Source organism: Epinephelus moara, chromosome 18 (genome assembly GCF_006386435.1).
Source record: "Epinephelus moara isolate mb chromosome 18, YSFRI_EMoa_1.0, whole genome shotgun sequence".
Taxonomy (NCBI): Eukaryota; Metazoa; Chordata; class Actinopteri; order Perciformes; family Serranidae; genus Epinephelus; species Epinephelus moara.
The window spans coordinates 2,071,264-2,086,865 of NC_065523.1; the positions used below are offsets into that span (position 1 = coordinate 2,071,264).

The 15,602-nt window shown below is 45.4% G+C and overlaps 1 protein-coding gene across 1 annotated transcript in view; it reads left to right on the forward strand.

The window, feature by feature from the left end:
• unc119.2 (unc-119 lipid binding chaperone B homolog 2) overlaps nt 1-15,602 on the forward strand; it is a 38,124-nt gene that overhangs the window by 9,409 nt on the left and 13,113 nt on the right. The window contains exon 5 of the mRNA XM_050070313.1: nt 13,904-13,994. Coding sequence (XP_049926270.1) covers nt 13,904-13,994 — 91 coding nt within the window. The remainder of the gene's footprint in view (nt 1-13,903; nt 13,995-15,602) is intronic.

Consider the following 15,602-nt stretch of genomic DNA (forward strand, 5'->3'; position numbering starts at 1 on the left):
GGTGAGGTTTGTGGACCGTTACTGACACAGAGAGAGAAATGTGAACGGCTCGTTTCTCCTCTGACACACCACATACCTGTGTGCCTGTGTGCCTCGGTTGTCCAGGTACTACTGGGCAGTCATGACACCAACGAAAGAGGAAATTACTGGACCTGGAGTCGGACTCGCCGGTAAGCCATTATGTTGCGGTCCGGAGCTCACGGGATTTGCGCGGAGCGCATGGACACTCACCCTTCGCTTCTTTGTCTCCAAATCTTCAGTCCATAAATTAGTCTCTACTCCGCTGTGTAGGTATGTTACCGCCAGACACCTGTGCCTGCTGCAGCGGAGTTGTCCTTTCCTTACGTCATAGATTAATTGGCGCGGTCGCGATCGGACAGCCTTATTGGCTACAAAGATGCAGATGAAAGGTTTGAATATTAATTCAAATTGTGGCTGTACTCAGTAGCGACTTATGATTTTAAAAGTAGTGAAGTAGATTACATGGTGTAAATTGTACTCAAATAGGAGTAAAATTACACACTTGAAAAAAATACTCATAAAAGTACAAGTACCCAAAAAATCTACTTAATTACAGTAACGTGAGTATTTGTAATTCGTTACTTCCACCCCTGAACTTCACTGTGACTGCGTAATTTTTTCTGGCCATTATGTAATGTCATATCGTAGGAAAAGAAGGGAAGACATTTGGTCAGATACTGAATTGGTGACACTAATCTTGGATGTCTGAGAGATTTGGTCTTCCAGTCCTGGCAACTGACATGGTGGCTGCTTGTCAGCGGCGACCTACCCAAACCCAATTCCACCTTCCTCCCAAAATGTATCGATTCAAGGGTGGCATGAGATTGATCTTTAATTCCAGAATAACTCACCACAGCAGAAATCTGGAAGAAAAAATGAAGTCCTCTGATGGGAAAAACAAAGACAAAAAGTCTTCTTCCAAAAGTGCAAACTCGGAGAGGCTAATGCTAGCGCTAATGTTAGCTCAGAGTCTCGACTGAAAGCAACTGTCAGAGCTCAAAATGTTCAGACAGGAGAAAAACGAGAAGTTGACGGCAATGTCATCAGATATGATCTCCTTGGAGCAATCTCTGGAGAAAATGGGGGAACATGTGACCCACGTGGAGAGTCAGATAAGGCACTTGGAGGACAGATCCACTTTCCTGCTAAGCTACTTGCTACGGCATGAGAGGCGACTTGAAGAAAGATGTGAAGAGTTAGAGAACTAGACAAGGAGGAACAACTTGTGAATGTATGGTGTTACTGAAGGCTCAGAATTGGGGGACGTGGTGCAGTAGACTGAGACTTGTTGGAGCTATTGGGTACACCGTCGGTAACCATCAGCTGGAATGAGCCCACATGTCCCTCCAACCAACTAATGACAAATGCCCAGCCGAGGTCACTCGTGAGATTTGTGAACCACCATCACAAGCAACAGGTGTTGGTCAAAGCCTGGGGTATAAAAAAAAACTTACAGAACAAGGGGAAAAGGATTTACATGGACCTCGACTACTCACCGGCCCTTCAAAGGAAAAGAGATGAGTACGCCAAGATCAAGAAACAGCTGAGAGAGAAAAATATCAGCTTCCAAAGTCTCTATCCAGCGAAACTGAGGGTTCCATTTCCAGGAGGGCATCAAGACATACAGCTCCACATGGGAAGCAGCAAATGACCTACTGACATTGGGGATTAAGACATCCATCTCTGAAGATGAAAAGTTGGATAAAGAACTAAATCAAATAGGCTGGAAGAGAGCCAACACAAGTGGCCTGAGAGATGATGACCCGCAGTCTCATCCAAGATGTGGAGGCTCTACAGCTGTCATAGTGGGCGCTTTTTATCCTCCATATATGCCATCTCCTGAGCTCATTCAGTAATTTTCCATTCACCCAGCCTCATCGCCACACCTACCTGCCAGCCTATCACCTATCCACACATTTTCCACTCCTGCTGGTCTACCATGCCCACCACATCAGGCTAACGCTGCTCACCTGTGAATCATTATCCCCTGTCACTATAAGGATGCCCACTTCAGACACTCCTTGCCAGATTGTTCTTCGCCTACATGCAACACTTTCTAGCATTTGTTTCTGGACTGCTTCCCTGGTATCGACCCTGCCCATCCCTGACGCTACTGCTTTGTCTGCTCCCTAGTAAACCACTCTGCTCTGTTTCCAACCACGAGTTCTGCTTCTGCCTTCCCGGTTCCTGTTCACCTGTTTCCTGGGGCTGTCTGAAAGGACCATCACCCAGCTTTCCAATGTGAGTTTACCAGTTCAGTTACCTGTGATCTTCTGTGGTTTAAAAAAAAAAAAATATGTGCACATAAGAATGAAAAATGTGGAAAGTCTTTGGCAATTAGACCCCAGTGAGATGGTATGATTTAAAGAGGGTAATGAATCCACAGTCAAATATGGACCCCCTCAGGGTCTAGACGCTGGTGGTGGTAGAGGTGGTGAAGATGAGATGAGAGGAAGATGGAGAAGTGTCGATGATCTGGATGAGTAGAGGAATGAGCTTTTGTTGAGCTTGTCCTGGACTCTGGATACGATAGCTCGAGGTGAACAGGGTGGAGGAGGGCTTGACAATTCTGCCTCAAATAATGGCTGACAGCAGCAGAAGAGACTGCAGATTTAAAATTTTGCAGTGGCATCCTGATTGGCTGATAGAGATCATGGCAAAGACCAAACATAAATTAAGTCAGCAACAGAAATTAAAGGTCTGATGACCAAACTGTCATGACTGTTGTGAAGCTGTAGTGACCTTGGAGCCTATATGTAGAACATAATAAAAGGTCCACAAGGACAGAACATAAATAAAAGGTCATAGACCAGGTAAAAACTAAGGTCATAAGACCAACTTAAATAAAATGGTGAAAGGAAAATAAGGTCCAACGACAAATACCATACCAATAACCATAAATGACAGCAAGCCAAACTGAATTGAGGCAGACAGAATAGGAATCACATAAACATGTGCAAAGAAAATAGGTCTGAAAAGCAAGCAAATATCAAGTCCAACATGTAATGTTTTGTGATGTCTGTGACATGTCTGTGCCTGTGATATCTGTGATCTATCTCAGGAAATCAGTTAGTGGAAACGAATTTCCCTCTGGGACGAATAAAGTAAGTCTAAGTCTAAGGGCCCTATTTAGATGGTCTAAAACGCAAAGCACCAGGCGTGCGGTGCATGGGCGTGTCCCAGTCACTTGCTAGTTAGACAGCGCGTTTTCAGACTGTGCGCCATGGCGGAGAGGGTTGGACTTACTCTGTGAATCAGTCATGGGTGTGTTTTGGGCGTATCATTCAATAAGCCAATCAGAGTGTCACCTCTCATTCCCTTTAAAAGAGGCGCGGTTGGAGCGCACGGCGGAGAGCTAGTTACATGGCGGACCTACCAACTGGAAAGAGTGAGCGTTTTACAGCTGAGGAGACGATAAATGTATCTCTATATCGACTGTCCCGTCACATCTGATGACAGATCAAAGGGGATTGGCACAGTTTGGCACGCGTAATGGAAACCCAACCTGATTTGATTAACACAGCTGCAAACTAATAAGTTCACATCCCTCTCAGCCAACCACAAACAGCCACAGCATCAGATAGGGAGTATATATTCAGCATCTGTCATCTTAGAAAAGCCAAAAGAAAAGAAACAGAGTGAGACTGCGAGAGAGAAAGAGAGAGCGTGCGCACGAGAGAAAAACTGTCAACAAGTTGTAAGTTATTAAATTTTATTTTAACCCGGGAGGTTAGAGAGCCCAGCTCCCTCTCCAGCATCCTGACCCCCCCCACCTGAAGGACCAGGAAGGGCTGGTCCCTTGGCTGCACCCGGGCAGTCTGGTCTGGCTGCGCGCGGGCTGCGGAGCTGCCCCCGGGTGCCCCCGGCTGTGCGGCTGCTGTGCATCCTCCTCCTCCTCTTCCCCCTGACAAGATGATTTTCAGTTTTACGTTCTAAAAGCTTTTTTTTAAAATATACATTTGTACTTGTAGGGCTATAAGTTATGTTTTTAGTTCACAGAAGCTGGTTATTGTTGTGTTTATGTCAAAATAAAGTTTATAAAACGTTTTCACATCTTGGATTTTGTGATTTACATGCCAAAATGATCACAATTCAATTGGGAAAGACAAGTTCATTTTACAAGCTATGCATCATCAGCCCATGGAGGTCTGCTCGCAGTTCCATATATTCGGACACTGGACCTCCCGGATTATGATGATCATTATTACTGCGATTAGATCGTTCTGATTAATGACTGACCATTAAGACGTGTTTCTGATAAATATTTTAATGTGCACAATAATAACCTTTCACATTGTAATCATATTTTTATTTGTTATCTTTTGCATATGTGTGGCTGCTCCATGTGTGTCTGAGCAGAGTGCACACGCGTTGTGCATCCGCCTAGAGACGCATATTACTAACTTGTTTAACAGTGAAATACTGCACCGTTGACTTTAGACCATAACTTGTTTAACAGTGAAATACTGCACCGTTGACTTTAGACCAGGTTTTTGTTGGTCACTGGTGCATTTGCTTTTTACGTAATCTAACTAGCAACGCGCCATGACTGCGCCTGACCACTCCTCATTTTTAGACCAACACACCCAGAGAAGCGTAAGTTCAATTGCTAGTTAGATGACGGGGGCGCAGGGCATGAAAATGACAACTGCGCCTGCATCTAAATAGCAATGACACTTGCGACACGGATTATGCGCCCTCCGCCGTCCGCTTTAGACCATCTAAATAGGGCCCTAAGTCAGCTATGACAAAAAAGCAATATGACAACCAAACGGAAATAGCAAATGGCTGATGCATGACGAAGCCTTTGTGCTCCACTGTCTCGCAGGTTAACTTATATCGCAGCGGTGCCTGGATAGTGTGACGTGTGTGGTTGTGCTGCTGCCGTGGTCCTGCCAGATGCCTCCTGCTGCTGTTATCATTATTCATACTTCTACTGTTATTATACACATATGATTATTGTCACATATGTATACTATCAGATATTAATATATACTTAAAACATATTGTACCACAATAGCCAGAATTATAATTGTAATATTATTATAATATTATTACATTCATTAATGTTGTTGTAAGCTACTGTCATTACCGTCTGTCCTGCGTCTCTCTTCTCTCTCTCTCTGTCTCTCTTTCTGTCTCATTGTGTCATACGGATTACTGTTAATTTATTATGTTGATCTGTTCTGTACGACATCTATTGCACGTCTGTCCTTCCTGGAAGAGGGATCCCTCCTCAGTTGCTCTTCCTGAGGTTTCTACTGTTTTTTCTACCGTTAAAGGGTTTTTTTTTTGGTGGGGGGGGGGGGATGGGGGGGGTTCCTTATCCGCTGCGAGGCAAATTGTGATTTGTGATATTGGGCTTAAATATAATTGATTGATTGATGACTGTGACTCCATCAAATATAGCAGATGAGAAAACCATGTAAGACCACCACCAGCTGCATGAATAGCAAGAAATTAGGGCACAGAAACTTGATTTATGAAACACTGCTAATATTGGGTCATACCTGACCCCCCAAAAAACCCACGGATGAAGTTATCCGTGAGTACTTTGCTAATCTGGTAATAGTAGAGAAATTCTGCCCTGGCAATTATTGCGACAGTTGAGATTTATGATGATTGAGATAGGGTCGCCAATGGCCAAATACAGCTTGAAAAAGGTCAAATGGCCATGCTACTGACTTTATTTGGTAGGAATGACTTTGTTAAATGTTGCTGTTGTCCCTGGCTTCATATGAGTAGAGGAGAGTCTGCTAGCCACTAGTCTAATTTATACAATGTAGAATGCCATAGGCTTGTACTAAAAATGTTAGCATGCTGTCTTTGTGGGGAAAATGTATCCAGTAAAAGACAAGTGCTTTGTCTGTGAATGCTGCGAGTTATAGTGAAGCTGATTTTATACTTGTGTTTGAAATTGTCGCTATTAAGCCATTTTTATTGTGTGTTTTGGGTGTTTTTTGAATCAACTAAACTTTACAGCACTCCACAGAAACCCTGCCATCGACTAGTGTTTTGGAGGTGTAACGTTTGTGCAGCTGCATATTTTCAAATGGGAATGCAATCCCTGTTTTTAGCATGCATCTATCTCAACAATTAGTAGACTGAGATTATTATTGCCCAATTAGACCAAATTGGTCTTTTATGATAAATACCCCACCACTGAACTGAACGAGTGTCACAAAGAGGATTAGAGATTACATGGGCATCCTCAAGAGTATGCTGACCAGCTGTATTTCCCCTGTAGGCAGCAGACGAATGATGCTATGGATCACTGCTATATGCAAACAGAACATCTATGCCAGAGTTTTGCCATCCGTATATGAGAGGGTAACCACGCGGCCATCTCGCTGAGCTCAAAATGAGTTACCAACTATATGCCCTTATGTGTGAGAGATTGGGAAATAGTCAGGGTTATCAGAGGCTGCCCCATGGTCTTGTCTACATGACACAGACTGAGGTACATTCTGGCACTCAGTCATGGATGACGTTGAAGAATTAGTGAATCTGTGATGGATATAATTATAAAAAGATAGCTCAAAACTATTTACAACCAGGAGTCATGATTACCACAACCAAGCAGTCTGAAAACATGACAATTGGGGCAGGCGCTTAATGCATTTTCACTGTATTAACGATGCAGTGAAAATGTTTGTCAGGAGCAGTGAATTGATTAAAAGATTTATGACAGGCTTAATTTAAACAGTGAGGAGGGCTGTTTGATCGGATTGGATTGAACCGCTGGCTCTCTTGCCGTTAGGGATCCGGGTGTACCAGGGTTGTTGGGAGGCTGGAGGCGGAATGAAGCGCTGGTTGAAAGTGGAGGTCGGCTGCCTGTGGAGGCCTGTGGTGATGTGGATGCTGACAAAGCCGAGCCTGAGGCATATCCAAGGACTGAAGCAAGGTGGGTGTGGAAAGCTTGGCCAGAGTAGCCAGGGACTACGTGTGGCAATCCGGGTGTACGTATGCAAAGTGTCCCGAAGTAACAGATCATGTTACGTGTAGCTTGGGCTCATATCTTGAATCCGTACACGTCACTGAGATAGAGATGACTGAAGATGGAAACGAAGAATGAAGTTACATGTTGATAATACTGACTGTAACAGGCGAGACTGTCTGAACGGGAGGACGTGATGGGTGAGAGATGATTCCGCTTCTGCTGAGGAATCACACATCGGTTTGCTACCATCAACCAGAGACTGAAAGAAAAAGGTAAGGTGAGCGATTGCCAGAGCAAAGATTCTGCCTAAAATGATGGCTGACAGCAGCAGAAAAGAGAGCATATTTAAAATTTAGCTGTGGCATCCTGATTGGCTGATAGAGATTGTGGCACAGTTTGATTGGATAACTAGAAGAGTGAACACCCATAGTCAGCTGATTAGAGGAAGCAGTGGGAGTGGGATGGAGATAATTGTGAATGGATGAGCACAAAGAAAGTCTTCCTGGTTGAATTTACGCTGAGCTTCATTTAGACAACGACTCACAGACTGACACTTCTTTATACTCCCTCCACCTAGCAGCAGTTACAGAGGCCCAAAATAATATTCTCAGTGCTGAGGTGACAATTGATGCCATTCAATCCCATAATCTAAGTTCAAGGGTTGAATCTGTCAAAATTAATATTCTGCAACGACTACTATATCTCTTTCAAACATTGCCTGTACAAGTGACAACTCAACAATTCCTGGAATGGGACAAACATATATCCAGGTATTTATGGAATAGCAGAAAGCCAAGAATTAAATATAAAACCTATGAAACCTTACCTCGTTAGAGTATTATTACGCCCCTCAGTTGAGTCCTCATATATGTTGGTGCAATCCTGGTTATTTGGCTAGATGGAAGAAGTTAGAGTTGGCAATGATGGCTAAGATACCACTTCAAGCTATTGTTATGGATGAAACACTAGTCAAACATCTCTTGGATGAAGGAAATCCATTTATTAATTTGTCTCTGATGATTTGGAAGGAAACTCAAAAATTGTGTGATGATGAAAATTTCAAAATTATTAAGAAGGTGTGCCTTTGACAATGACTTTTCCGCCCAACTTGAGTGATAAAAGTGCTAGCATTTAGGGGGCAAGGACAGGTGTTACAGCTTACTGCACTCTAATGAATAAAGGGGCACTGAAAAGTTTTCAGACTGTGAGAAAAGAGTACAATCTCGAAGATCACGATTCTTACAGATTCCTCCAGATGCAGCATTATTTGTTAGCAACCACAAAAGACAAGGATTTGGCAACCCTAGAGGCTGGAAAATGAAAATCTTATATCTGTATATAACTCTGAAAGCAATGCTAAATTTTTTTGAGGATATGCAACTCTTTCTCAAACAGAATGTCACTGTATAGAAAGAAAGACAGTAGGGTTCTCTCTCAGGAGGAATGGCATAGGGTTTGCCAAATACAGTGGAAAACTACAAGTTCCCTTATTTGAAGAGAGTTTTGTTGGAATGGTTGTTACATACATCTTGTGATGCAGTTTCTTGGACACATCATCAGTGACAGTACCTAGGGTCACAGGGGGTTTCGGGTCTTTCAACTTCAGACCCCCTCAACCAGGCGACCCGACCAGGAGTGATCAGTTCCCGACCTGTGTCCAAGAACCGATCGCCCGCTGCTTGTCCCTCCTGATCCACAGCCATCGTGAGGCTCAGGAGGCTGTAGGCCTTACAGAGTGACTTCCCTGCAAAGCCCCTTCCCCTGACTTCAACGGGCAAGCACCACGCACGCCACCCCGTCTGCGGCACTCCTCCACCAGCTCCGCATATTTCTCCCTCTTCCTCTCACTGGCTTCCTCCATCCTCTCCTCCCAGGGCACCGTTAGCTCCAACAAGACGACCTGCTTGGATGTTTCTGAGAGCAGGACGATGTCTGGTCTAAGGCTGGTTTCCACAATGTTTTCAGGGAATGTAAGTTGCTTTCCCAGGTCCACCCTTAGCTGCCAGTCCTTTGCTGTTCTCAGGAGGCCTGTTTGGGCTTTCGGTCGGGAAGGTAGTTGTTCTCCGGCTCGCACGAATGAGATTTCACGCCTTGGTGGTTGCAAGCGCTTGTTCTGGTCGATGGCAGTGTTGATGGACTCAGCAACCGCCTTCAGCACCTGGTCATGGCGCCAGCGATAGCGGCCATCTCCAAGTGCTTTAGGACAGCTGCTGAGGATGTGCTCCAGAGTTCCTCTTCCTTGGCACAAGGGACATGCTGGAGTATCGACCTTGCCCCAACAGAAGAGGTTCGATGGGCTGGGCAGGACATCATAGACAGACTGAATGAAGAATTTGATGCGGTGGGGTTCCGCCCTCCACAACTCAGGCCATGAGATCTTCCTATCCATGGCTTCTTCCCATCTGGTCCATGCGCCCTGTTGTCTCAATCCCACCGTCTGGCTTGCACGCTGCTCCTCGACCCCAGCCCTCACTTCGCGTTGGACCAGGTCCCGCCTTTCCTTGCCCTCAAGTTTGTTGTAGTGAGTTGTTGGAATGGTTCCCAGGCCTGCACGGCCGGTCGCCACAGATCCCACAAGCTCTCTGTGACGCAGCCGTGATTCTGCCTGGTCCACATCCTCCTGTGCCCTCCACTTTCTGATAGTCCTCACCTCGATGCCAGCTTGAGATACTTTTGGGTCCTTGGATTCCCTGTACTGGAGCACCTCCCTCGCTCTGGTAACCATGAACTCCTCGGTAAGGCTGTTGATGGGGAGCGTCAGCTTGTTCTTGTTGCCGTAGAGGGCGATGCTGCTTAGACTTCGAGGTAAGCCCAACCAACGTCGCAGGTGGCTGCTGACCCTCCTCTCAAGTCCTTCCACAGTGGAGATTGGAAATTCGTATACCAGCAATGGCCACAGCATCCTAGGCAGGACACCATGCTGGTATAACCACGCCTTGAATTTCCCCGGAAGACCTGACTTGTCGACTGTAGTCAGCCAACTCTCCAGTTGTTTGTTGGTTGCCCTGATGGAAGCAGCATCCTTTAGGGAGCAGTCAAAGATTTTTCCGAGGCTCTTCACTGGTTTCTCTGTGACTGATGGAATATGGGTACCTCTTAGAGAGAAGTAGAACCGGTCGATCACCTTCCCTCTCTTCAGGACTAGAGAACCTGGATTTTTCCGGCTTGAAGCGCATCTGAGCCCAGGTGGTTAGCCTCTCCAAGCCCTGGAGGATCCATCTGCATCCAGGGATTGACACTGTTGTTGCTGTCAAATCATCCATAAATGCTCTGATGGCGGGCTGACGGGTTCCGGACTTGGTTTAGGGGCCTCTGCACTCCAGCTCGGCAGACTTGACCAGCATGTTCATGGCCAGGGTGAAGAGTATCCCTGAAATGGTACATCCAGTGATGATCCCTTTCCCCAGTTGGTGCCGCTCAGATGTAACTGTGCCGGAGGTGAACCTCAGATTAAAGCTGTTATAATAATCCATGATGAGGACTTTGATGTTGCTCGGGACATGGTGCCTCTCCAATGCCACCTCCATTAACTTGTGGGGTATGGAGCCATATGCATTGGCTAGGTCCAGCCATAGTACAGCCAGGTCTCCTTTCCCTTCTCGGACCTCTCTGATCAGTTGTGTAACCACTCTGCTGTGTTCAAGGCACCCTGGAACCCCTGGGATCCCCCCCTTTTGCACAGAGGGGTCGATGTACTGGTTCTTTAGGAGGTAGTCTGACAGCCAATGGGAAAGGATACTGAAGAAAATCTTCCCCTCGACATTAAGCAGTGAGATGGTCCTAAACTGCTCAATGGTGGTTGACTTTTCTTCCTTTGGAACCCACACCCCTTCCGCGGATCTCCATTGTTGGGCAACCTTCCCCCTCCTCCAGATCACCCTCAAGATCCTCCACAGACGCTGCAAGAGCTTGGGGCACCTCTTGTACACCAGGTAAGGAACACCATTGGGTCCAGGTGCTGAGCTGGTTCTGGCAGCCTTGACAACAGTTTGGATTTCTTTCCAACTGGGTGCTTTGGTGTTAAAGACTGTGGTTGGCACAGGTGGATTGATCAGGTCTCTGCATTCGCCTAGGTCCTCGTCCTGGGCTGCATCGCTGTAGGTGTTGTGAAGATAGGAGTCTATCTCCTCTTTTGAGCACGTGAGGTGGCCGCTGCGCTTCTGGCCTAGAAGCTGTTTGGTAAACCCAAAAGGGTTTGCTAGAAAGGCAGCACGTCTTTTGGCTCTCTCTTTAGCCCGCCTCCTGTGCCACTCTGCTCGACGGAGGGTCAGCAGCTTCTTCCTAAGGACACCACGTAGTTCTGCCAGTCCTGGCTTTTCGTCCTCACTTGCCTGCTTGAACTGCCTCTTCAAGAGTCGAAAGTTCCTGACGTAGATGTGAGATCTTTTGTGCCCTGCGGTTCTTGGAGTACTGGTTTGTAGCAGAACGCTTCTCTACTAAACCAAACCTTTCAGTGGCAATACTGATGATCATGGTTGCCATTGTTTGGAGTTTCCTGTCTGCCCCTCCCTTCATGGTAGCTTCCAGGATACCATCCACATCATCATCGAATTGCCGCCACTCAATCCCTATGCTGGCTGGAGGCCACTTAACCCGCCGTTGGTGTTGTGGAATGCCTGGCGCTTGGGTTTCCTAAGCATGGAGGTTCTGGGCGCTGTGGGGTGACTCCTGGCCCGGCTCCTCCTGCGTCTCACCAAGGTCCTCTGGGGCGTGGGGGTTCTGGGCACTGTGGGATGATTCCCGGCCTGGTTCCTCCTGCGTCTCTCTGAGGCTGTTCCTTGAGCGCTGCTCTGGCTGCGCATTCACCAAACATCCCATCTTGGTCTGGTGGATCTTCAGACCCCGTGGGTTTTTGCAGCTTTTGCCGCATACACATACGGCGTTCGTTGTCGATTGTCCGTTTGCATGGGTCGTTGCCTGGTTGTCTGTCCGTGTGGGGTGCTCATTTCCCCCCCCCTCTCGGGCTCCCCTGGGGGTATGTTTCTCTGGGACTTTTCGTAGCTGAGTTTGGGTTCTTCCTCACAGAAGATGCAGGTCGGGTTGCTGGCCCTTCCTGCCCCGGTTGCCGTCTTTCCGTGCTGTCTGCTGTCTCTCCAAGCTGTCACCACTCAGTTCATGGTCGTCAACCAGTCTGTTCCTGGATGTCACTGGCCTAGCCAGAATGACATGGTTGTTACATACATCTTGTGATGCAGTTTCTTGGACACATCATCAGTGATAGTACCTAGGGTCACAGCGGGTTTCGGGTTTTTCAACTTCAGACCCCCTCACCCAGGCGACCCGACCGGGAGTGATCAGTTCCCAGCCTGTGTCCAAGAAGCGATCGCCCACTGCTTGTCCCTCCTGACCCACAGCCATCGTGAGGCTCTCTCTGCAGCCTCGGAAGCTGTACTGATGGCTCTTCTCTTGCGTGCTCCTGTGATGCCCAGGAGGCTGTAGGCCTTACAGAGTGACTTTCCTGCAAAGCCCCTTCCCCTGACTTCAACGGGCAAGCACCGCGCACGCCACCCCCGTCTGCGGCACTGCGACAGAGTTTGGTTCAGTTTTTCATTACTCCCCAACAGAAGTGACATAGATCTAGCAACTTGGATTGTTGAAGGCAATGCCAGGTCGTAAATGTGAATCACTATCATATATTTTGGTCTACCCTGTCCTGGTTACTTACTGGAAGAATATCCATCAGATCTTCGAGAGGGTGTTCAGAGCCAATATACCTTTGAGATTTGATGTTTTATATCTATGCAATATTCCACAAGAGATAAACTTCAAAGGTAGAACCCTCTTGACAACTCTGCTTGGCTGCATGTAAGAAAGCTATAACTCACAAGTGGCTGAAGCCCCAGGCTCCCTCAATTAAGGACTGGATAGACATAGTCCATCAAAGATATACAATGGCTAAATTGACATATTCCCCCAGAACACAACAAGATAAATTCATCAATGTATGGTTAAGGTGGCTTGACTTTATTAAACTCCAAGGACCAGACTTTGTGTGAGACTTGTGTGCATATTTTGAATACTGCCAGTCCTGCCATTTGTTCGGTAATATACTTTTTTTGGGGGTACCAGCATTTAATGCCTGTAAAATATGGCCATTGGGGAAGGAACTCAATAGATTCACATTTGGAGATTTTATTATGTTTTCCAATGTTTGTAAACAAAATAACGAGTTTGAAGTTATAATGTAAATTTTCACATTTCCACTGTTACTCCATTTAATAAGTTGATTGATCTATTTTCACTTTATTTGGGACCTAACTGGTCAATGTGGAGCTTCAGGACAGTAAAACAAAAGTGATGTGACTTGAACCTTGATGTTGAGTTTTTTTTTTTTCTGTATGCTTTTGTTTATCTGCTTGTTTATTTCTTGCCTAAGCACTTTTCCCCCCTTTTATGTGATATATTACTGCCAAAACAGGCATGTAGTAAAGTGTTTTAACTGTTTTTCTTATAAGTCCTCTGGTTGCCAATAAAAACAAAATAAAATTAAAAAAATCTTGAGTGTCCACCTTGAAACTGGGCTGATTATATAGATCTTCTGTGCTGTCGGGGGAAGATGTGTGAAGTATGTTCTCACAGACATGGATGTAAACTGTAAGTACAACTTGACGCAGAGGCATACAGTACAACCGTGAGGCGGTAAATCTAGTTTTATGATTTCCTGCAGTTGTTTTGTAGAGTCAGTGTGGATCTGTTGTTGCAGGAGGGTCTAAACACGTTTTAGGTCTTAATCTCCAGCACAAAAAAGTTTAGCTGCAGCCAACAGCAGTGCAGTAGAGATGTGACGTAACTGCTGAATGTTGCTGAACCACACAGACTACATGTGATATGCTCTGAAACGCAGTGGTGCTTGGTGAGGTACACTGTTCATAATATTTCTTCTCAACACCTCTTTTAATTTTTCTTAAAAAACTGTCTTTTTCTCTCCTTATTTTTCTTCAGAAATTCAAGACGTCATTGAACTTGATACCAACAGATTCATCCAGTATCATTTCTCTCCTGCGTTCCTGTCCCTTAGAGAGATCGGAGCTACGTAAGTCAGAGATATTTTATTCTGTTGGATAACTGCTGCGGCTGCTGTGAAGGCAGGAACATACTGTGGTATTAAACTTATACAAATATGATGTTTTGTGTATTGCTGCACCATAAAGTAAATCATTCTGCTTTTCAAACTTCCCTCAAAGTCTTGCCTACTCATCTCCAGATGTCGTTTATGATGAAAAGTCTCAATCATCATTTATTTTCAGATAAACATACGTAACAAAAACTTAAAGAAACAAGTGCTTTCAAGACATCTGTTGGTCCAACTATTCATGTACTTGCTATGCTGTTGTGTACAGTCACCCAGTCAGGATGAGCCTTCACAACACAACTGTCATCATGGACACGTTTATATCTGATCACCATTGCATTCTCTTCAGCTGTGAACCACAAGCTGCTAACAATGTCTTAACCCGCTCCAAATACACTCGCACCTTTAATGAGCACAGCTCCTCAAAATCTTGTACACTGTTTAATTCCACTGGAAATGTGTATTCTGATCTCGCTACCACTAATGATTTGTTAACTCCTTCAACTCCATGTGCTCCACTACCTTAGATCTCATAGCTCCACTGAAGAAAAGATCGATCTCTAACACTAGAATACAGCCATGGTTCAGTTAAAGCATTCAAATCTGTAAAAGGGAATGCAGAAAAGCTGAGTGCAGATAGAAGTCAGGTCTCCAGGTTCACGTTGCTGCTATGAAAGAGCAACTACTAATTTACAAAAGGATGGTGAAAAATGCAAGATCTCACTACTACTCTGAACTTATTTCTGCCAGTCGACACAACCCCAGATTCCTATTCAAGACTGTTGACCACTTACTAAACCCTGCCTATCCTTCTGCTCCTGCTGACTCTGATGCTGACTGTGAGAACTTTCTATTGTACTCTGCTTTTAAGGTGGAGTAGATAAGACTTGGTATCACCCCAAACGCCACCTTTTTGGACACTGCCCACCCGCATCGTGATTCCCTGAGCTCTTTTTACCTCATTACTCTGCCAGAGCTCCTAAAAACCATGTCACGCATGAAAGTTTCAACCACCCCTGTTGACATAATTCCAACAAAATTCTTATATGAAGTGACTGATTGTATTGGGCCCCATTTCAATTCAATTTCAATTTTATTTATAAAGCCCAATATCACAAATCACAATTTGCCTCACAGGGCTTTACAGCTGTTCAAACACATCAATGCTCTCTGTGATCCTGTGGAAACAAAACTCCAGCCTCAGTCTGGTCTTCACGTTGTGCCTCCACAGGGTCAAGGGTCGGCCCACCCTGCAGTTTGTCCCTATGGGTCAGGTAGATTGACATTTTTGCTTCACCAATTAAAAAATTTAGGAGTTGGCACTTTGCTTTTTCTGTTTTTTTTAAAACCAACTCCACAAATAAAAACAGGGGCAGTAAACAGGACGCCAAATAGGCTAAAAACACGGGTTAAAACATTAAAAATCTCTGCCAATCTCCTGCACTCAGTAAAAACATGGAAGATGCTTTCGGTCAGCCCGCAGAATGGGCACTCCTTTAAAACACTGTGATTAAGAACAAATAAAAAGGCATTAGTTGCAATGGCACCATGCAAGATCCTCCACTGGAG